Genomic DNA, 23,087 nt, shown 5'->3' on the forward strand with positions numbered 1-23,087 from the left:
TTACCGATATTTTGTTACTGAGAAAGATGAAACCCAGAGAAATTAGTTGATGTGCGGACCCCCCAGTTTATGTTTAAGGTGAGGAGAGGTCCCCCATCTGCCTGCTTCTACTCCCCTGGACAGGTGGGTTCTTGCCAGGACAGCAGAATCTATGCGGAAAAGAGGAGAGACGCTGCCTTCAGCAGCTAGGCGGGAGGGAGAAGGCTGTCAAGGGTGCTCCCTAAGCCTTATAAAGCCATTGGCTTAGGAGAGAGGCATTCTGAAGGTTCCTGACAGCCATAAAATTCCAAACATGGAAATGATTGCTTTGTTAAATAAAGCATTCGTTCCAGCATTAAATAATAAAATAAACTCCTGACACCAAGAATGGAAACCGTCCCTGTTAGGCTGATCTGTTTCCCTGGTGCTGACCCAGCCATGTGGTGGCTCACATACTACCCTCCTGGGGGCACTGCTGGCTCTGCAGGTTTCCCTGTTCTGACCAGAGGCCCGCAGGGCTCTGCAGATTCCCGAGTCTGACTGCCAGAATGAAGCCAGGATGGAAGAAGAGAGGAGCTGCAGTATCATCTCCCTCCTTGCATTTCCTGGGCCAGTTTTCCCGTCATTTTCCTAATACTCAGGGTTTGCCTGAAAACTCTTGACTACAGTATAAATAGGAAAAAGACTTCTTCACGACCTGGGAAGGAGAATGATTTCTGAGTCAGTGAGATTCAACCACATGTTGGGGGCTTCACTTGACTTGCATTTTCAGTTGAGATTTTTAACTTGACTGTAAGTCTCTTTTCTTTGTTACAGAACACATGAGAACTTTAATTTCTACTGTTGAAATTCTCAATTTTACGAAACTCTTTTGTCCAGGAATAGTAATATAAATAACTTTTGATAAAGTATTAATAGAAACTGTCTCAAAAAACCACTTTTATTTTCTCTTCACTGAGGTTACAAATGATTTCTGCATTTACTTATTTCTGAAATGAGTTAAATGGGTATCTTGAGTATCAAAACATGGGAAAATAGCTCTTCAGGATTTTGTATGGAAAATTCTCAAGCAAGGCATCCTGCAGCCTATGTCCTTCAACATTAGCAGCTATCTGCTCCTTTTCAAGAAACAACATGTAGATGCAGCATGTGGAAGTGATCTACACGTTTCCTTGATATAGTGTTTCTTTTAGCTTCCAGGTTGAAAGAATACTAATGAACCTGCCATAAACCATGGAATAGTCTTTGTAGATTGATAGGTTTTAATAACCTCTTGCTTAGAAATGTGGTGTGGAGCATGGTTCCTCTTGTAGTGTTTCTGCCTTGAGTTTGCAAGTTTCACCCTGAAGACAGTGTGCTCATTACAGATCCAGAGGGAGGAGCAGAGGTGGGGAATAGCCAACTGATGACACCATGGCCTTGATTGTAGGTCAACCTCAGGCAGAAACCAAGGAGCTGCTCTGGGTTTAGTTGTGTGTAAAGCTGGCCAGCATCGATCTTTTATAGAACCTTCTTTAACCCATCTTGTTTCCTTCTCTCGGCCATCTAGGCTTCCAGTTTCTCTCTTCTGTCTCTAGCCACCTACCTTACTGTATTTTCCCAAGATCCTCATTGGTTGAACACAAGATTCCCCTATTTATATAAACTTGTAGTAACTTTGATATAAATAATCTGATGGACCTCTGTCTACCAGAAGCTGAAGTAGCCCCAGAGTTAAAATAACTGAACTTTGTGTGTGAAAAAGGAAATGCAGTGAGGACGTTTCAGCTCTGATGCCTGGGGTGGGGCACCTGAGGAACCTGCCCTTGTTGCAGACTAGATCCTTTGTGTGACAATGAGCCTGGCTAGTGTCTCACACACTTTAATCATGGAGTAATCCTCGATTTCCCTCTGCCTTTCTCGATGTGGCCACGAAACAGTTAAGTAGTCACCAGCCATTTGCCCTGATTCTGAATGCAGTGTCTATCCAGTCACCATTTGAAGTCCCTCTGTATGTTGGTGTCTGCAGCTCATTTGTGACTAACTCCATCAACATACAGTTCTGGTCTGTAGAACAGTGGAGCCACACTTGGTTCTTTAGGACACTGACCCATGAAGGTGTCACAGCCTGGCTTGGAAGGTAAGCCACTTGTATGTGTTACAAAAAAACAAAACAAAACTGAGCAGCCATCCCAAGGCTCATGAGACTTGTGCAGAATTCAGTGTGGCCTGAGGTGTTAGTGAGACAGGGCAGGGATGGGGGCATGGAAACAGGCAGTGGGGTGCGAGGGTTCCTAGTCAGGTGGAGAACTGGGCAGGACATCAGGTGGTGAGAATGCTGACCAGTGGTCACATAGGGAGGCTTGAGTGAAAACTCCAGGTGTGGTTTCTATGGGAAAAGTTTTGGAGTTGGACAAAGGTTGTTTTCTTTTTCGATTTGAGGCCCTGGGCGAGAAACAAATACAATTTGCACCTTGACTGCTTACCTGTAAAATCAGTGGTTATAAGGATTAAAAGAGATTACTTAGGACATGTAGGAGGGGGCTCAGTAGTTTATACTTCTGGCTTTGCAGGCTGCACGGTGTGTGTTGTGGTGCTTACCAGGCAGCATAACTGTGTGCCGGTAAAACTTTATTTCCAAAAACAACTCACAGGCTGGATTTGTAGTTAGCCAACCTGTGATTTAGATAAAATTCATGAGGTGTGGAAGTCATTCAGTAAATAGTGTTTCCCTTTCCCTCTGCTTGGTTTGGAGAGATGATAGCACCCTGGGATTCCCGAGTCGTGTCTGCAGATTCTCCGAGCTGACTGCTTCATGCCAGCATGTAGCAGTGGGGCTAAAATAGAACGCCTGTGTGGAAGTCCTGACTCCGCCTCCCACCTAGCTTTCTGAGTCTGTGGGATTAGGAACCTGTGTGGAGGCGTCTGTGAGGCCGACCTTAACATCTCCCCTTTAAAGAAGAGCTGTGGCTTCGTGCCGAAAAGTGCCTGTTTTGCTTTGGGCCAAGATCTTTAGCAGCTGGAGCTTTCCAGAGTGAGGGTGAAGAGTCAGTATCCGCTAAGGTGACCTCTAAGGTTGGCTTCAAGGGAGGGGACCTCTGCCCCTCTCCCCCCTCCTGCCCCCCGCGTACTTAAACGTTCATCTGGGAAATTTTTAGAACTTGAACTGAACTTTGAATCTTTCTCCTAGCTTGTTTAAGTGGCTGAGGATCAAGTATGTGTCTGCCTTTACTAGTGGGATTTTTCTCTTTCCTAAAGATCCTTCTTGTGTAGCCTTTTTGCTTCCACTAAGAGAAGATCCTTTAACATTTCTTTTAGGGTAGGTTCAGTATTGATGAACTCTGAGTTTTTGCTCCTCTGAGAAGTTTTTTTTTAATTTTTTTAATCTTTTATTTGATCCTGAATGATAATCTTGCTGGGTAGAGTATTGTAGGTTGCGAGAGTTTTTACCTTTCAGCACTTGATATGTATCACGCTACTCCCTTCTGGCCTGCAGAGTTTCTGCTGAAAAATCAGCTGACAGCCTTATGCGGAATCCCTTGAATGTGACTCCTTGTTTTCCTCTTGCTGCCTTTGGAATCCTCTTTATCTGTAACTTTTGCCCTTTTGATTATGACATGTCTTGGTGTGGGTCTCTGAGTTCATCTCATTTGGGATGGGACCCTCCATGCTTCGTCTTCCTGGATATGTTTCCTTTTTCAGTTTTGGGAAGTTCCCAGCCATAATTTCATCAGACACGTATTTTACCCTCTTCTCTGTCTCTTCTCCTTCTGGAACCTCTATAACATGGTGGTTAATATGCTTGATGTTGTCCCAGAGGCCATTTAAACTGTTCTCATTTTTAAATTTGCCTTTCTTTTTACTGTTCTTATAATGTGTGATTTCCATCCTTCTGTCTTCCAGATCATTATGTGTACCTCTGTATCACCTAATCTGCTTTTCTTTCCTTCTAGTGTGTTTCTCATTTCACTTACTGTATTCTTCAGTTCTGACTGATTCTTTAAAAAAAATATATATTTTCTAGTTTCTTGTTAAAATTCTCACTGTGTTCATGTGTTTCTTTCCCAAGTTTAGTTAGGATTCTTATTGCTAATGCTTTAAATTCTTTATCTCTTAAACTGTTTATTTTTGCTTCATTACTTGTTGTGAGCACAAGTCATGTCTTCCCAGGGTGTGGTGGCAGCTCTGGCCTTGGTAGGAGGAGGGGCTGGAGGTGGAAGGGCGAGGCCTGGAGCCTTGTGTGAGCTGGGCTTCCCCTCTGCTCCTCTCTGCTTGGTGACAGCACCACCCTGTGGAGTGGGCAGGGTCCCAGGTTGCTTGGAGCAGAAGCCCTGAGAGTTAAGTCTGAACCCACTCTGTTCCCTTTAAGTATATGTTTCCCCCATCCCGGCACCAGGCCCCTCACCCCAGCAATGCTGAATCAAGAGGTGCCTGTGTGGGCTCTCAGCAGAGTTGAGGGGTTCAGCCCCAGACAGAGGTTGGGGCTGACTTACTACCTGTCTGAGCACCAGCAGTGGTGGCCACCACCCTGCTCAGTCACTGCTTCGGGTCTGCGCTGCTCTAAGTCTCACAGCCAGACCCTCTCCCCATTGAGAAGCAGGCGGGACTGGGCTCAGGCTGTGAAAAATGGGCAGTGGCTAGAGCAGCCTTCATGGCTAGACCAGCCACGCTTGGGGTCAAGCCAGCTGTGCTGCTCACCATGGAGCCCAGGCTTCCCACAGCCCTCCAGCCAGCCATGGGGCTAGTCTTGCTGTCAGACCCCAGGACCAGGGCACCGATCTGTGGCTGAACTGCCTGCTCCTCAGGGCAGAGCTCCGTCCCTGTGACCTTCCCGTTCCACGCAGCTGTTCCCTGGTATACAGGTCCTGACCTGATCACTTCTTTTCCCTTCCTACCCTGTTCCATGTGGATTGATCTTACAGTCTCAGTTGTACTGCCGTCTTTCTGCCAATCTCCGGTTAGTTTTCAGTGAGAATTGCTCCACGTGGAGATCTGTTTTAGAATTTTCATGGTGGGAGGTGAGCTCTACATCTTCCTACTCTGCTGTCTTGATCTGCTCCTCACAACTGAGCTGAACTCTGGGTGAAGAACAAGTCAGAAGGGGCTAGTTCACCAGACTAGGACTCTATGGCAGGACTGTGCAGAGCACCTGTGAGATTGGCTGGGGAGGGAGGGGCTGAGGGAAACACCAGGTAAAGAATAGGTACCTGCCATGCTCAGGTGACCTTCTGGCAGGCCAGTATGTGATTTTCCCACCAACACACCCTCACGCAAGTGCTAGGTCCCCTGCCACGTGCTTACATTTTCCTCTGGGCATTCCCTCTGCGGGAGGAAGCAAGCTGGTTTCGAGTTTATAAAATGCTGAGCAGCAGCACAGTTAGCACAGAAACTAGCATTGTTATAGGTGTATTGTCTTCAAAGAATGGTCAGTTTGTTTTAGCATCAAAAATGCTCAATAGTCAATGGGGGATAGTTCTTCCTATATCTGTGTTGTTTACAGCTCTGTGTACACAGACTAGTCATGAGTTCTGTGGGCCGGAGTGGACTGCTGGGAACAGTGGTGGCCCAGGCAGTTCTTGGCCCAGGGTGCCTCTGGATTGATCAGATGTAGCAAGCATCACCACCAGGTAAAGCAGGCTTAGCAACTTGTGTGTGACTCACAACAACTTTTCATTTGTTTGCTGTATTTTTGTTAAAACTTTAATATTTAACTATTTTAGGAATGATGGTTTGGTCAGGATATTAGGGGAAAAATTAAAGAGTTTCAGAAAAATTCAGTGGCACAAATCAGCATTTGGGGTATGTTCGAGCTTGCAATTGGGAAAGGCTGTTGCATGTCATAAAGGTTATTTGTCCCAGGTACTTGGCAACCTAGCAGCGAACGATCCTTGAATCTCTGGCTTTAGCAATTTAATTCCTGTTTTAATTGTAAACATCTTAGTCATATATTTTGGATTCCATAGATCGTACGTCCTCTTTATTTGTTTTTATCTACCTTTTTTTTGGCTTTAGACACTTATTTTCAAAAGTACCTTATCAGTGTATAGTCCCTGAAACTGACATATCTGATAAGTTAAAAAAAAAATCTCCTTAACGAAGGAAGATGCTCATTATTGGTGGTTTGGGCCAGCTCTCACTGGGGTAGACACCAGCAGAATCCGTTGTTGATTAAGTTAATGAGCGCTGTGTAGATCAGGGAGGTTTCCTGCCCTGCAGATGTGAGTAAGATTGCAATACTCTTAATTCTGGACTCCATCAGAGCCAAAACCTTGTGAGAAGGGGCCGGAGACCAGAGTGTGCATGCACTGTAAAGGATTTTATCTAACTTAAATGAATGTTTGCAAGCAGAAGAAAAGTTGAGGTGAATGATGTAAAGTGCTTTCTTCTTAAATTATAAGGAAACAGAAGACACCTACATGCGTGACTATGTCTTCTTAGTTGAGTGCTCAGCTCTACCAGAGAAAAGCATTCTGAACTTCCTTTCCTTCTCTTACAGGTGACATCACACAAAAAGGATATGAAAAGAAGAGATCAAAATTGATTGGAGCCTACCTGCCCCAGCCTCCGAGTATGTAAACCTTACTGAGTAGCATAAGGTGTCCAGCTTTAAGAGTTAACTGCAACTCCTGAGAGAACAGCTGAGCACCAGTCCTCTCCCAGTCCCCAGACTGCATGCGGATCAGGCCCTTGAGGTGGCACCAACCCCATCCCACTCCTTTGCGTGACTGCAGCATATTTTGTGAATTCAGAAGACACATAGGATTTTTCTGTGAAGGTGCCAGATAACTGTAATAGGTATTCATCCACAGAGGAAAGTAATATGTTTGATTACTTTAAAATACTCTAATCATAAAAAAATATGAGAACGTTTATGGTTTAAACATGAATTTTGGCTTAGTTAATATTATTGATAATGGTTTAAGTTAATCAACAGTTTTTGTTGACTTCATTGGTGGAGGTTGGGGGAGGCAAATCTAGAAAATGATGTAACATCTTGCCTGGGATTTTGAAATCGTAAAGGTTGGTTGGTTGTGTTTTGAAACATGATTGTCTGCATTATGAATTCTCAACCAAGTACAAGTTCTATTTAATTCTGTGGTTTTCACTTATGCAAGTACGTAGGATTCTACACTTGAGCTGGCTCTGTACATTTCAGGGAAAGGAGGGAAACCCTGGGCTGCAGGTAACACCTCTGTTCTGAGGGCAACCTTGAGAATTTTCTGGGCATCAGGAAAGGGCTTAACACTATCACAAGTCCTCCAGGAGGTAGGACAGCAACAGAAATGGACTCTACAGTGTTCCCTGTTGGAGCAGATGTAAAGCCATGCTGAGATGTTCCAGCTAGGAGAGCTTCAGCTCCGCATGTGCAGGCCTTTTGGCTCTCCGGGCTGTGACGTGGCCTCCAGTGTTGGGGGCGAGAGGAATGTCCTCACCTGCGGCTCACCTTCCAGGACATTTGTGTGGAGTATGCTGCATTTTTAGCCTTGTTTGATTTTGTGTGGTTTCTTTCTTTCCTTGGAGCTTAAGAAAGTTAACGTAAAGATTGGCTGGCTGTGCAGGGCTGCCTTAGCTGGCGACCTGGGTTTTCTTGCTGTCTGGTCTGTAAAAGGAAGGAGCTATGCTCTGTCTGAGTGGATGGAAGAGCAGTGTGTTGTCCGGCTGACCCCGTGTGTGAGAGCTTTAGAGAACACACGGGGGCAGACGACTAGATGTGGTCTCCCCGCTTTCCTTCTCATCCTCCAGCAGAACTGCTGGGATGACTTCCTATCTGCAGGTGGCCTTTCGTGGTTTTGGAGGAAGGCTGGTGTGAGGTGGTAGGTCCTTGTGTTGCTAGATTTTATTTTCTGTGCCTTACCAAACAAAAGTGAAACAGAAGCAGTTCTGTGTATTCCCAGGAGATGGCTCTGGGAGATGGAGCCTCTACAGTCCCAGGACGAGGCTGACCTGTATTGCTGGGCGCTGAGGGTGGCCCTGTGTGACATGGTCCCCTTGGTGTTTTTTGTGCTGTTCTGCATGGGGTCGGCAGCTCTGCTCGGCGCTGTAACAAATTTAAAAAAAACTAAAGTTTGAATTAATTAGTTTTTTTTCAACTTGTTACAGCAGCGAATGGAGCTGCCGTGGTCCGGTGTAGACTGCAGCACAGTGAAGGAGCCCCGAGAAGAATGCTGCAGGCTGGCAACATCGGGGTGTGTGACATCCGAGACGCCGCGGTCAGAGAGCGGGCGGCCAGCACCGCAGGAAACCGGCCACTGTTTTACTTTCGTTTCGGTGAGCGCACTTAACTGAGAGAGATCCCATGGCAGGGCACGTTTGCAATGGACTGTCTGCCTGATGCCATTCTAAACAGAAGTGTAGGGCTCAGCCTTGGGGGAACCTAGGAGGTCATATTTCTCAGCCCCATCCTCCATTTCAGCTCATTCAACTTACCGAGGCCTTAGAGCTCCTCAGGCACAGAGCTTGTCACAAGCCCTGGACCATGATTATCCTGCTGATTCAGGGCCCAGGTCGAGTGTTTTCTGTTAAAATATAATACTCAGTTTTTGCAACCATATTTTCGCAGTTGGAGCACCACTTACAGAACACTTAGGAAAGAAGAATCCATGACGGATCATACAGTTTTTCATAAAATTGTTGATCTTCACTGACCTTTGTCTCATAGTCAGAGACTTGGGTGAGGATGAGCTCTAGTGTACCCTGGCCCTTTAGATCTGTTTCAGGGAGTGAGGTCCATAGCTCCATTATATTCCTATCTCCAGAGGGCAGTCATGGAGTTTTGAAATTGAAAAATTGAACTGGTTCATCACAGAGTCGTGATTCTGTCCAGAGGTCAAAATTATTTAAGTGAACAATATTTTGAATATAAGAAGCTCAGAAAGATGAGTTCAGTGCACCTTTCAGTACAATAAGGAATAAGCATAAACTCAAATAAAAGACATTGAGAATCATGTACAGATAATAAGCTGTGTGTCACAGTTGATCCGCAGGATCTTAGACGAGGACACATAGCCTGGTCTCCCTCTGTGCCTCTGCTCTCCTCTCCAGGCCAGCTTGCTAACAGGCATGAGGCATGTCCTTGTGGGCAAAAGTGGAGCATTGATGGGCAGGTGGCAGACTTGGGCCTTAGCTGCCGGGCCCCGTCACAGTTTCTGTTTGCCTCCTGCACCTGTGGATGCGTGAGGCTGAGCGCTGCTGGGGAACGCTGCTCCCTGGGCCTCCGGCCTTACCATCCCCAACTGGGAAGGAGAAGGCAGGTTCACTGGGGATGCTGGGATCAGGAAGATGGATGCCTGGGTAGTTGTGCAGTTTTTATGCTGATTTGTATGCTGAGAAGTTGCCCTGGGTGAACAGTCACACTCTGTACACAACTGCCTCTGGGGAGCAGTAAGAAGAGTGCGCGGCTCCGCATCAGAGGGTTCTTTCTTGCCTAGGTCAGCCTTAGAAATGACACTTTTGGTGTAGGATCTTCATGAGAAACATCTTGTTTTCCTTTTCAGTTACCCTTATCCTGCTTTACACTTTCCTAAAGGGAGTTTGTGTTTTGATGAACTTTACCTTTTTTCCTTTTTTTATGTTATTTTTATTCATCAGAGAAAAAGACTTCTCTAGGAAGTACTCTAAAGATATTTCAAAGATCATTGGGATCTGTGGGATATTTCAAAGATCCCAAATTTTGGGAATTTGTTTGGGACACATGATTGTGGATTAGGATGGCTTACGCAGCTTTAAGCAAGAGATGCACCCTGAGTCTGAGCTCCCGTGTGTTACCCCATCCCAGGAAAGAGTGCTGGGGAAGCAGGTTTTCCCTGGTTTTCTTCTTTTCTTCCCAGAAGTGAGTGACGGGCGAACCCAGTCAAAGGTATATTGACTTCAGGAAGCATGGTGTTGAGTGCTCACCTAAAACTAGATGTGGGAAAGGGTCCAGAGCTGGAAAGAAAAAAAAAAATTACGTGTTTAATCAAGTAATGGGTCAGAATGTATTAAAAGTCATCATCAAAGAGAAAATGTTATTCAGGAGAAATTATTTGGTACTAATGCTCTTGGAGTTTTTCAGCTATGTATTCTTTTGTTAGTCTCTAAACCTGCTAAAATTTATAAAATTAGAAGACAGAATCCACTCTCTACAGCTCTGTTCAGGGATATCTTAATAACATGGTGTCAGGGTCTATGAGTCTTCACTGCTTTCATGGTAAGGTCATGGTGATGTGAAGTAGTAAAGTTCCACCATTACCATAAAGAGTAAAATCTTCCTTGACCAGATGTAGTCCCTCTGTTGTCATGATGTGTGTATTGGCTGGATATTACTTTCTCCATGATTGGCAACTAGTGTTTCGAGCAGCGGGTGACTTATGTGAATCCAGTCTTCTCCAGGCCCAGCTTGCCTTTCCTCCGGCAGCAGGTGGCTTGTGCTCTGTTAGAGGGACCTACTGTGACTGCATTGTCGTGAAAACTTTGGTGAGTTTGGCTGCAGGGACCAGAGGGCAGGTGTGTTTCCCTCTTGGTCCTTGGGATTCTGCCTTGGGGTCCACGTGGACAGTGTCCTCAGAGAGGAACTTCCCTAGGTTAGGGTGAGTTTATCGTCCATCCTTGCTCCACTAGAGAAGGATGGCCCCACTGGAAGTACAGACTTGTCTGCATCAGAAGGGCTTCACACGCAGGTGCCTGGCCTCCCTCCAGCTCCCCAGCCTGCATCCCATGTCACACTGTCGGCACATGCTTGTATCCCCTGCCTGCACCTGCGCACCTCTTAAAGCTCAGTGCAAGTGTCACTTCAACAAGGACTCCTTCCCTGCTCCCTGGGGTTAGGACAGGCCATTGTGTTTCATATGCTACAGGAAATGCAGCTTCCCGGCACTGCGGGCCTGATTGGTTCTGCTGCTTCGTGTTCACACCCGCTCTGCCCCGGAGTCAGGTACACCGCTGGTCTGTTTTCATACCTGCTGCGCTGCTCTGGTACCTGGTGCACCATTGGTCTGTTTTTATCCTGCCGGAGAGCCCTGTCCCCCGAGTGCAGCCTTCCCTCCCTGGGCACAGCAGTGAGCTGCCCTTCTTACCTGCTTTGTAGGGACACAGGGCTGATCCTGGGGGCCTTCCTGGGCCATGCCACCTGTTGGTGATAGATGGGGTGTAGCGTGCAAGGTTAAATACCAGAAGAGAAATACGAATAGTTAAATCGGGATGGCCTGTGACTTAGCATGAATTCTTTTCAGACTGAGTTGCTCCAGGAAAGGAACTTTCATCACTAGAGGTAATGACTTGTATCCTAGGTAAGCTGTGGTCATGATCTTGATACACAACTTAGTGCCCTAAGTTGTCTAAAGTGTATTCTTATTTTATCACACACAGCTGCTGACTAGATAGATGGATGGATGGTTTTCTTGTTCTTTTTGATGGCTTTGAACCAATCAGGTTCCTCCCCCAGACACCAGTAGTTACTGAGGAGTTCTTGAGTTATTGAATAGTTCTTGGGCTTCGCTGGTGGCTCAGCTGGTAAAGAATCCGCCTGCAATGCGGGAGACCTGGGTTCGATCCCTGGGTTGGGAAGATCCCCTGGAGACGGGAAAGGCTACCCACTCCAGTATTCTGGCCTGGAGAATTCCATGGACTGTATGTATAGTCCATGGGATCACGAAGAGTCAGACATGACTGAGCGACTTTCACTTCACTCTGTTATGGGAAGCAAAGTATAATTATGTGCTAGAAGAGAATGGGAGGATTCAAAACTTGCCAGTGTACAAATATGGAAAGATCCTCGGCAATTTTACCAACTGTCTAGGGCATATTTTCACTTAAGTGAGAGCCCTTGGCGTGCCCAGTGAGGTCGCAGGACGCTGAGATCCATGAACCCTGTAGGTGGGGAGCGGAGAGCCTTGAGTCACGACGAGGGTCCTGGGAGTAACAGTCACTCTTTATTACTGTGTCCATGTCTGCGCCCCAACACGTGTGGGAACTGAGGTTCAGAGGTTCGGTGACTTGTCTGCAGCTGAAATAAGACCAGAATTTGGACCAAGCTCTTTGTTTTGTTTTACATGTCCTTCATGATTCCTTTTAAAACTGTTGAAAACCAAGGTGTTTTTTTAGTGTTTTTCTCTTACTATCTGAATTTAGAAATGCTGACTTTTTCTAGAACATTTAATGTTCTGCACAACTATATGGTGTCTGTACTGCTGGTTTTCTGACCTGTAGTGCACCATTGTGTCACAGTGAATGGACCAGCCCCTCTAGACCCTATGCTTAGGTTACTCTTAGGATTACTGTGATTTCTAGTGTCTGGTTTACCATAGTGTTAATAAAATGACTACATTGGTTTAGTAATCTGAAATTGCTGGATTGTTTAGGTGCCAGAACTATGCTGTTAGGGTTTTCTTTGAGGAGCCTTTTTTAATTAAGTATAGTTGTTTTACATTATTAAGTTAGTTTCAGGGAACCTTTCTTAAACCTATGTTGAAAGTAACTGACATTCTAATTTTTAAAAAAGGCTTATTTCTCTGCTTTCTACCTCTTGAGCTCGGACAAAGTTTTCAGCTCTGCAGAGGAAAAAGCATCTGGAGGAGTGAGTGGTGATAAGCAGGTCAAGAACTTGGGAACAGCAACTGTTTCTCTGTGCCAGGAACCTGGAGGCAGGAGTGGGAGGTGGCTCATGAGGAGCGTGAGGTGGAGAGAGGCTGGCGGTCAGGGAAGGAGCCTGGGCCTCGGCTCTGGGGTCCACAGGGTGCAGAGGAATGAACCAGGCACAGTCTGGTTGGATTGAAGAGAGACTGACATTCATGGCTGTGGTGGCCCTGGGGGTAGAGAGGGTGCCTGGAGCAGCAGGTGGCATCTGACTGTGACGGGTCAGAGCAGTGAACTTTTAACCTTGAAAATAAAGTGCAGGGTGGGGGAGAAAGGAGCCGTGAAGGATGGGGGTGTCTGAGAATGGGCTGGGGATGTGCCACAGGCATAAATGGAAGTCCCAGGAGGGTGCACACTCCAAGGCGTGGACAGCTGGGTTTTCCTCTCTCCTGTGCTGTCGTTTTGTTTCCTCTTTTCGTCTCATGCATCTCTGCTCTCCCCCCACTGATGAAGAGTTTTATTTAGAGTCCCATTGCGATTCTAGATGGAACAAAAACTCACTGAATTGTATGTGAGTTGACGTGTTGCAGCCCTCTGCACGAGCCTTAAATGTTTTACTTACTGGTTCAGCAGTGCTTCCTGAGTTCCTTTTGTGAGCCATGGGCAGCACTCAGCTGCAGGCAGACAGCCAGACAGTTGTTGCCTTTTCTGGACTCTTAACGTGCCTGTTAAGAGTGCTTTAACATGTCCAAAGTGAGGATCCATGCACACACCTTCATCACACAACCTCAGCAGCTTTTAGCTGCTCTGAGTTTGTTACTGGGTAACAGTCTGGAATTGTGGCAGTTCCCATCTCTCTTTATAAGACTGTTGGTTGAACAGTAGTTTTGTGGTGAGATCACAAAAATACCTCTTCCCAGATTCAGAGTACCAACTGGACTTGGTCTGTGTGACAAGTGACCACTGCATCTGGAGTGCAGCACTGAACAGCAGGGAGCCTCTGCTTCAGGGGCCTGGCCTCTGCCTGGCTCTGAGTGCACCAGGAAGGGGTGCCCATCACACATGGATGGACACTACCAGGGTGGCACAGACACAGTTCTGGGCCTTCGATTGTTCCCAGTGAAATGGCAGAAGCCTGTCTCGTACAACTATGTTAGTAATTTAGTAAATACACAGCGCTTACACCAGTGCTGTACAGCCTGTCAGTGCTGCCTAAAGATGGGAAACTGAGGCCCCGGGTCACAAACTGTGCCGCCAGCAGGTTGGGGCACCATCTTCAGAGCATGGCGTTGTCCAGGTGCATTGCCCTCATGTCACGTGGGATCTGAAGCAAGTGGTGCTTGATCAGTGTTTGTGGGAGAAGAGATCCAGTCTTGATCTCTGTCATGTTTTTACCTGAGAAGAATTTTTTTTTTTTAATCCACCTTGCGTTGCGTGTTTCTGGACAGTTACCCCACCTTCCTTGGGACATCCTCCCTTCTATTGAAGACACACTGGCCATCTTGGGCTGTCCCGAGAGCTAGGTTGCAGGGATGCCTGAGTGTGGGACCCCAGCAGTGGTGAAAACTGGGCTGTAACTATGTATTTTACTGATTATTTGTGGTTACTCTTGCTGGGAGGCAGCCCATCCCTCCAGCAGCATGTAGTCAGCTCCTCTTACAATGGGTCACAGGCAGGGCCCCTTGGTTATTGCCCCAGGTCCTCCTGTGTACCAGGTCATTCTAATTTGGAACTGCTTATTTGACTGAAGTATGTTTAAGCTACCTCAAATTTCATTCACAGTGAGGTCAGGTAAAATCCAATATTTGAAATATGCACACTTATATTTTAATCTCTGTTAATGTCCTGAGGCTGGTGACTTATTGAAGCTATCCTCATTTTGTCTAATTTATTCACTTTCTTTTTAAAACTTTTAAAACCTTGGGTTGTAAACTCTTATTTTTCTGCCTTTGAGAGTTTGCATACTGCTGTATGCAAACTTAGCTTTCTGAACACAGAAGTGTAGGGTCCATAGCAGGTGAGCACTAAGTTACATGTCGTATAGCTGGGCTGATTTAGAAAAGGCAGAGGAACTAGGAATCAAATTGCCAACATCCATTGGATCATAGAAAAAGCAAGAGAATTTCAGAAAAACATCTACTTCTGCTTCATTGACTACGATAAAGCTTTTGACTGTGTGGATCACAACAAACTGTGGAAAATTCTTCAACAGATGGGAATACCAGACCACCTTACCTGCCTTCTGAGAAATCTGTATGTAGGTCAAGAAGCAACAGTTAGAACTGGACATGGAACAACAGACTGGTTCCAAACTGGGAAAGGAGTATGTCAGGGCTGTGTATTGTCACCCTGATTATTTAACTTATATGCAGAGTACACCATGTGAAATGTCTGGCTGGATAAAGCACAAGCTGGAATCAAGATTGCTGGGAGAAATATCAATAACCTCAGATATGCAGATGACAGCACCCTTATGGCAGAAAGTGAAGAGGAACTAAAGAGCCTCTTGATGAAAGTGAAAGAGGACAATGAAAAAGTTGGCTTAAAGCTCATCATTCAGAAAACGAAGATCATGGCATCTGGTCCATCATTTCATGGCAAATAGATTGGGAAGCACTGGAAACAGTGAGAGACTTTATTTTCTTGGGCTCCAAAATCACTGCAGATGGTGTTTGTGGCCACAAAATTAAAAGATGCTTGCTCCTTGGAAGAAAAGCTATGACCAACCTAGACAGCATATTAAAAAGCAGAGGCATTACTTTACCAACAAAGGTCCATCTAATCAAAGCTATGGTTTTTCCAGAAGTTCGTGTATGGATGTGAGAGTTGGACCATAAAGAAAGCTGATCACCAAAGAATTGATGCTTTTGAACTGTGGTGTTGGAGAAAACCCTTGAGAGTCCCTTGAACTGCAAGGAGATCCACCAGTCAATCCTAAAGGGAATCAGTCCTGAATATTCATTGGAAGGACTGATGCTGAAGCTGAAGTTCCAATCCTTAGGACACCTAATGTGAAGAACTGACTCATTGGAAAAGATCCTGATGCTGTGAAAGATTGAAGGCAGGAGATGAAGGGGACGACAGAGGATGAGATGGTTGGATGGCATCATGGACTCAATGGATATGAGTTTGAGCAAGCTCTGGGAGTTGGTAACGGACAAGGAAGCCTGGTATGCTGCAGTCCATGGGGTCGCCAAGAGTCGAACGTGACTAAGTGACTGAACTAATAGCTGGTCTGCAAGTGCTGTGACTGCACTTCCCAGAGGAGGGATATGGCCACCTATGGACCTGGAAGGGTCAAGGTTGAAACTAATTCCAGGAAGCATATTTGAAAGGAGTTGATGGGTAACAGTACTGAGATTGAAAGCTAAATGTGTGTGTGTGTGTGTGTGTGTGTGTGTGTGTGTGTGTGTGGCACTGTTTAATCTTGGCAGCTTGACAGTGTGTGTTAGCTCTGCCTCTTCCCAGAACTGCCCTTTGATGTCAGTAAATGAATAAAGTATGAATCTCTAGGACAGGAGAGTGGAGAAATAATGACGTGTTTTTAGGCTCTATAAGGTTGATGATTAGAGGCATCTTACTTGGCCACGGGAAGGAAGGCAGCAGGTGAATGGACTGATGAAACCATGATGCTGGGCAGTGTGGGTAGGCATGGCTTCTAGGCAACAGGTGATCACTCCTTCTGCGTTCCTGCAGAGAAGTTTGCTGTCTGGAGAAAGGGAACTAAGAGCCTCCAGAGTCAGGGACACCAGGCAATACTGCACCAGAGGCCCTAAATCAGAGCACAGTGCTGAAGAAGGAGAACAGCTCCACCCTAGTGATGAACACTGTGCTTAGTCACAGGCAAGAGACTGCACCTTTCTTCTTTGGGCAAATGGAATAGCCTGGGTAAAAGACCTGCTGGAAATAGATCTGGTTATGCCCCTGCTGCAGAACGTAATGCTTGTTGGCAGCTCCTAATGTAAAAAAAGGTGTAAATGGTGACAGAGGAGAGAAGAAAAAAACAGATTTACATAAAGATATAGCATCAGATTTGCATTTAATAATTTAACTTCTTGACAGTGATTAACATGAAAGGCAATGATTATCCCTAACCCTAACCCTAACCCTACTTGCAGGGCAGTAATAGAGACGCAGACACAGAGAATGGACTTGATACAGAGTGGGAAGGAGGAGGTGGGACAGATCGAGAGAGTAGCACTGACATACATATACACACTACCGTATGTGAAATAGACAGCCAGTGAGAGTTTGCTGGCTGATGCAGGGAGCTCAACCCGGTGCTCTCTGCCAGTCTAGAGGGCTGGTGGGATGGGGTGAGAGATGGGAGGGAGGTTCAAGAGGGATGGACATATGTTTACCTATGGCTGATTCATGTTAATGTATGACAGAAACCAACACAACATTGTAAAGCAATTATCCTCCAGTTAAAGATGAAATAATTTAGCTTCTCGACAGTAATTGGCATGAAAGACAATGATTATACATAATTTTCAAATAAATACATTTATACAAATAAATTAAAAAGTTTTTTAATATATGAATAATGTTGCTTAGAATTCTAAGGTTTAATAATGCAAGCACCAGGTAATTACTATTTTCCTATGAGACTTAATAGTACTCTTTGATTTCATAAATTATGTGCATCTGTTTGATAAAAAATATAAAGTAATTCTTTCACAAAGTAATTTTTTCAAAGATCCTCTGTAGCAATAACTTGAGAAAAACTTGGAGCTCTGAATGGTTCAGTGACAAGAACTGCTAATTAGTGACAGTGACGTTAACACACTTGCTAGATGAAGGACTCGTGGAACCTAGCACAGAGCTGCAGTGTACGGTACACTTTTGTGCAGTTCTAACATAGCAAATGTAATATGTGGAGTCCACAGACATTCTGTGAAGAAATGAGGTGCAGAAATCCCCAGTGTAAGAGGAATATTAAACTTCAAGGATGAGTAGCTGGCTCTTGTGGAGCCATCATGGTAAACCAGGGACTAGACAGTTTTGGGTTAAGATTGCTTTTTCTGATTCAGTTTCTGTCAAGTATTACTGGCCCTTTTCTGAAGAAGCAGCAGTTAATCTTTAATGCCTAGCATTTCCTTATTCTGAACTGTGGTAATTAAATCTCTCCTGTAGTACCTAATAATTTTCTCTGGATTGTGCCTCTGGCTACTCTGTTTCTGAATAGCTGTCACGTTGGCCAGAGTTAGGTCAGCTTTTGGCCAGATACTGAATCATTTTTATCTGATGATTTTAACAGTTTTGGTAATTCTTCAAAGCTATATTGAAATATGGTTTGTTCAGTTGTTTAGCATCAGGTGGAGTAAGGTTGCAAGAGTTTGAAATTTTGAATGAAGAAAGATGAAAGTTTATTATGTTCAGTCCTGGCAACCTGGATTATAAAAAGACTCTACAGGACTTATTTACAGTTACTTTTAATTTAATGATAATTATAATTTTAAAAATTGTTGCTGTGGCTTATTCTGTATCACTTCATGTGCACCTAACAGGCATTTGTGACAGGAAGGAGCCTGGACTGGTGCTTCCTTTCCTGTTCCTCATCTGGGCTGTCCCAGCCTTCCATGCCCACTCCCCTATGTGCCTTAGCTTGGCTGTGGGAAAACAGAGAGTCAGGGCTTTATTCTGCCAGATGATTTGCTTGGCAAAGTTAGTTAACTCCAACTGCCAGTCAACCTCACCTTACTTTGCTGTTTTCCTTAACCCAGGGGTGGATCAAGCTTTGCCTCCAGAGCGCCGGGCTCCAGTTACTCCTTCCTCTGCCTCTCGCTATCACCGCCGAAGGTCCTCAGGGTCACGAGATGAGCGCTATCGGTCAGGTAAGCTCAGTGTATTACAATTACTACATATTGCCAGATGTAATGTGGGTGGTGGTGAAATGCATGAGTGGACACATGTCTGCAGAAGCTGTGTGAATGCACAGCAGTGTATTCGGGTGTGTTTGTGGTTGGTTGTGATGTGCAGATGACCTCTTACCTCAGACATAGATACACCCTCCAGGGCACACAATAAAATTCAGTAAAAAGTAACTCTTTTTATATTTTTAAGATAGTGTCCATTATTTAGAATGTTACAATAATTTAAAATGTAGTAACCTTTTGTAAGCCAAATTTTGCTCATTTTTTAGGTGTTACAAAGTTTAACACTGGTTTCAAAAATCTTGGTTTTACTGTTCCGATCTTAGTTGCTAGTATTTTTTCCTTCTCTTTTAACCTCAGTGATTTGTTTCTCAAGTAGAGTTTTCAAAAAAGAAATAAAATTCTTAATAATTTGTATGTTGTTTATTTCCTTTGTGTTTTACGACACTGCGTATAAGAATGCTGTCTTCATAATTCTGCTTTATAGCAGTCATCTGGGTTCAACAGGCTTAAATTTCTTCCATTAATTTAGCATCAGGAAAGTTGTATTGTGATTAATGTTTAATTTTTTCCGCCACCATCTGGATTCCAGTTGTTTTCTATTGATTCCCTAACTATAATTTTTTTTTAAAGAAAATTATCAGTAAGTGTTGTTGCTGGAACACCAGTTCAGGATACATGTGGATTGCTGATGATGACAGTCCAAACTATAACATTTATATATCACTTTATATTTTCAAGTACTTGCAATGGTGTTACCTCAGTTGGTTTTTATAACAGAAAGGTGGCATACATACGGCTGTTTCGTGCTGCAGAAGAGGACGCTGAGGCTGCGAAAAGTGAAGTAGCTCAGCCACTTCACATGGAGGCAGGTGGATCAACCCTGTGAGCCTCTCAGTGTTGTGAGTCTTTCCCTTACTGGGGACTTGAAGGATAAGCCGCCACCCTTCCCACCAAGTTCAGGAGCTGTGTGCTTGACTTCCTGGCCCAGCTCTCCTTTCTAGATGGGAAGATGGCATAAGACAGACTTTATGGCATCAGGAATCTTTATGTGCAGAAGCAAGAAGAATGGACTGGAGAAACTAGGAAGAAGGCCAGTGCAGCTTCACTGCTGCGCCTTCTGCCTTCTTGGCTGTCTCAGGCCTGATGCCTGGGACAATGCGTGGGGGTGGGATGAAGGCAGGGGTTTGTAACCAAGTTTACGTTCTGTGTTTTCTCAGGTAGTTTTATCCTGGCACATACCAAGAGCTTGTCTTACGTTATTCAGGCATCTCAGAGGCCCCTTTCAGATTAATTAGAAGGGTAGCACATATATATGTGCTGTCAACTTGCTGTGGAATGCTAAGATTTACTCCCTTGTCATGATTCTGTTGTGCATTTTATATATCATGCACACACACATAGATACATGTACATAGTCACACATACGGGAGACATGCAGGTAGAGACCCACATGTACACATACACAGACATATGTGTAGGCATGTGCATAGACAGACAGTAGACAAGTGTCCACTCTTATCCGTATCTTTTGGCACTTGGACTTTATCCTGAAGATGATAGGGTTCCATTCAAAGATTTTAAGCAGAGTCACAATTGGAGCAGGTTGGGGTTTGCAGCTGACTTTGGTAGCACTGTGGAGTACGAGTTAGAAGGGAGGATCTGGAAGCCCCTGGATACCTGAGGTATTTGTACAGGATATGAATCAGTGCCAGTGAGACGTGAGATGTGGTGAGTTAAGGCAGGGTTGTGTGAGAGAGGGGGTTTTGGTGACCCTGAGATGTCTAGGTTGTACAGCTGTATAGATGATCCTCTCCGGGTCTGCCATTCCAGAATTCAGTTTCCCATTTGTAGGTTAAAGGTGGTGGAATTTGCCCCAGCTATTTACTTACTATGTAGAGAATACATGAAAAATAGTTCAGGTACGCCTTCAATTATCATGTAAGATGTGAAAAATATTATTCCATATATAGTTTAAATTTTTTTTTTAATTTATACTCTCAATTTTGAATAAATAATGACTGCTTAGTTTTAAGGAGCAGACATATCCAGAGGATCTTTCTATGTGCTTTTGAAAGCTCAGCTGGGTTCTCATTTTCTTTAACTGACTCAGTTCCACCATCATATGGGATGACATCCACCCTAGAGGAAAGCTAAGGAGGGCCTTTGGGGCATCCCTGGGCTCATTTGATAGTCTCCTTCGCTATATGTCATTATCTGCTGTTTCCTGGTTTTAAAATACTCTAATTAGTTTTCTTAATTTAGGCATTTCAATGCTAAGTTACTTTCTTTTAGAGTTTATGCTCATATATTGTGTTTTTTTTTAAGTGGTATAAAATCTTAGAAGCTTGTTTTAATCTGTTTTGAGTATACATGTTTCAGGATTTTATTTTCTCCTGTACCAGCACAGAAGATAAAGGACATTTAAGAGAAAAGGGAGGAGGGAGGAGGGTTCAGGATGGGGAACACATGTATACCTGTGGTGGATTCATTTTGATATTTGGCAAAACTAATACAATTATGTAAAGTTTAAAAATAAAATAAAATTAATTAAAAAAAAATAAAAAAAAAAAAAAAAGAAAAGGTTTTGTGACTCTCAGAATATTTTACTTTCTAAAATTCTTTGACCACTCTCAGTAGAGTTACTTTAGTTGTTTCAGTGACCAAATTTATCAGCCAATAGGTAATTCTGTTATCCTTTAGACAGTTGACTTAATTAACAGTCAGTCTGGTCAACCATATAGCCACAGACTTAACATCTCTTGGCTATATGTTTTTATTTTTAAACCCATTGCCTTACATGGTAATGAACTCCTACTGGAATTCTTTATAGAGTAAAGTGTACCTCTCTTTTTAAATAATTTCCTTTGGGAACTAAAATTTGATTTGGAAAGTGAATGAATAAATAGGCATTTACCAGGTACCTAGAAAACATCTACCTTGTGCTCGTTCCACCTCGAATGTCTTGGAGTGCTGTCTTCCTCCAGGAGGAAGAGCTCAGAGGCCAGGGAGCTGTGGTGGCGTTTCAAGACCCTTTCATGAAGGTCTGTGAGGACAAGCCATTTCCAGGATAATGCTAACACATTACTTGCCTCTTTTAGTCTCATTCTTTTGTGAATGTACAGTGGGTTTTTCCAGAGGCTGCCTGACATGATGATGTTATTCTTACAGCCAGTGGAATCTGTGATTATGAAGTCATGTATTTTTAAAAGTTTTTCAGTTTCCTTTCTAATTCAATAAGTATCAAAGCATTAATCCCATAAGTAAAACTTTAAAGGTTTTCATCAATTTTGGGGTATAAATCAAAAAATAACATTTTCTTATTTAGAAGACTTAAATTAGACTGCATACTCCACTTAGCATTCCTAGTAAAAGACAAGCTGTCTCTGTAAAGCTGAATCATCCAGCATGGTGGTCAGTATGCACAGGAGAAATTTTATATTTAAATTAATGAAATTAAATAAGATTTGAAATTCTGTTTCTGTGCTTTTTTACTAGCCACATTTTAAGACAAGTGACTACTATACTGGGCAGTGCAGATATGGAAAATCACCACCACAGCAGAAAGTTGTCTTTCATAGTGCTGTGCTAGGTTGTGCCGAAGGTTGTGTAAATATGGAGGAGAAGGCAGAAGATGCAGCTGAAGACAGTTTTTAAAGGTCTGCTTGTCTAAAACTAATAAAGCTTGATAGTTATGCCTAGTCATTTAACAGAAAAAAGACAGAGAGTTGGATTTCAGAAATATGTATAGGTAGTTGGGTTGGGATAGGTTCCTGGTTGAAGCAGGGATGTGTTAAGAGGATTTGTATTTCAGGTAAAAAACAAAAAAGTGATTAATCAATTTATGGAATATACCAAAACAGTACTTTGACATTGATACAATAGTTACCAAAAAATACTTATATTAGGTAGGAAGAGATCCTGGAAATTAAATAAGGATTTAACTTAAGAAGCCAGAAAAGAGAAATTGAATGAGTTTACAGAAAGAAGAAATGAGAAAATAACGTGAAAAAAATGGAATAGAGGATATAGATTTGGTTTCCACTTGGGCATGTGGTGGAAGCATAGAAATCCTCATACACAATCCTTACACAAGAAAAGGCTTCAGTTCAGTCCCTCAGTCGTGTCTGACTCTTTGAGACCCTGTGGACTGCAGCACACCAGGCCTGCCTGTCCATCACCAACTCCCAGAGCTTGCTCAGACTCATGTCCATTGAGTCAGTGATGCCATCCAACCATCTCATCCTCGTCGTCCCCTTCTTCTCCTGCCTTCAATCTTTCCCAGCATCAGGGTCTTTTCCCACGAGTCTGTTCTTCACATCAGGTGGCCAAAGTATTGGAGTTTCAACTTCAGCATCAGTCCTTCCAGCGAATATTCAGGACTGATTTCCTTTAGGGTTGACTGGTTGGATCTCCTTGCATTCCAAGGGACTCTCAAGAGTCTTTTCCAACACCACAGTTCAAAAGCATCAATTCTTCTGTGCTCAGCTTTCTTTATAGTCCAACTCTGACATCCATACATGATTACTGGGAAAGCCATAGCTTTGAATAGATGGACCTTTGTTGGTAAAGTAATGTCTCTGCTTTTTAATATGCTGTCTAGATTTGTCATAGCTTTTCTTCCAAGGAGCAAGCGTCTTTTAATTTCATGGCTGCAGTCACCATTTGCAGTGATTTTGGAGCACAAGAAAATAAAGCCTCTCA

The 23,087-nt window shown here is 43.9% G+C and overlaps 1 protein-coding gene across 1 annotated transcript in view; it reads left to right on the forward strand.

Annotated features, from left to right (window-relative positions):
- DIP2C (disco interacting protein 2 homolog C) overlaps positions 1–23,087 on the forward strand; it is a 292,751-nt gene that overhangs the window by 148,080 nt on the left and 121,584 nt on the right. Inside the window, 3 exon segments of the mRNA XM_070381226.1 lie at positions 6,455–6,526; positions 8,059–8,226; positions 18,234–18,344. Coding sequence (XP_070237327.1) covers positions 6,455–6,526; positions 8,059–8,226; positions 18,234–18,344 — 351 coding nt within the window.

This window comes from Bos mutus, chromosome 13 (assembly GCF_027580195.1).
Source record: "Bos mutus isolate GX-2022 chromosome 13, NWIPB_WYAK_1.1, whole genome shotgun sequence".
NCBI lineage: Eukaryota > Metazoa > Chordata > Mammalia > Artiodactyla > Bovidae > Bos > Bos mutus.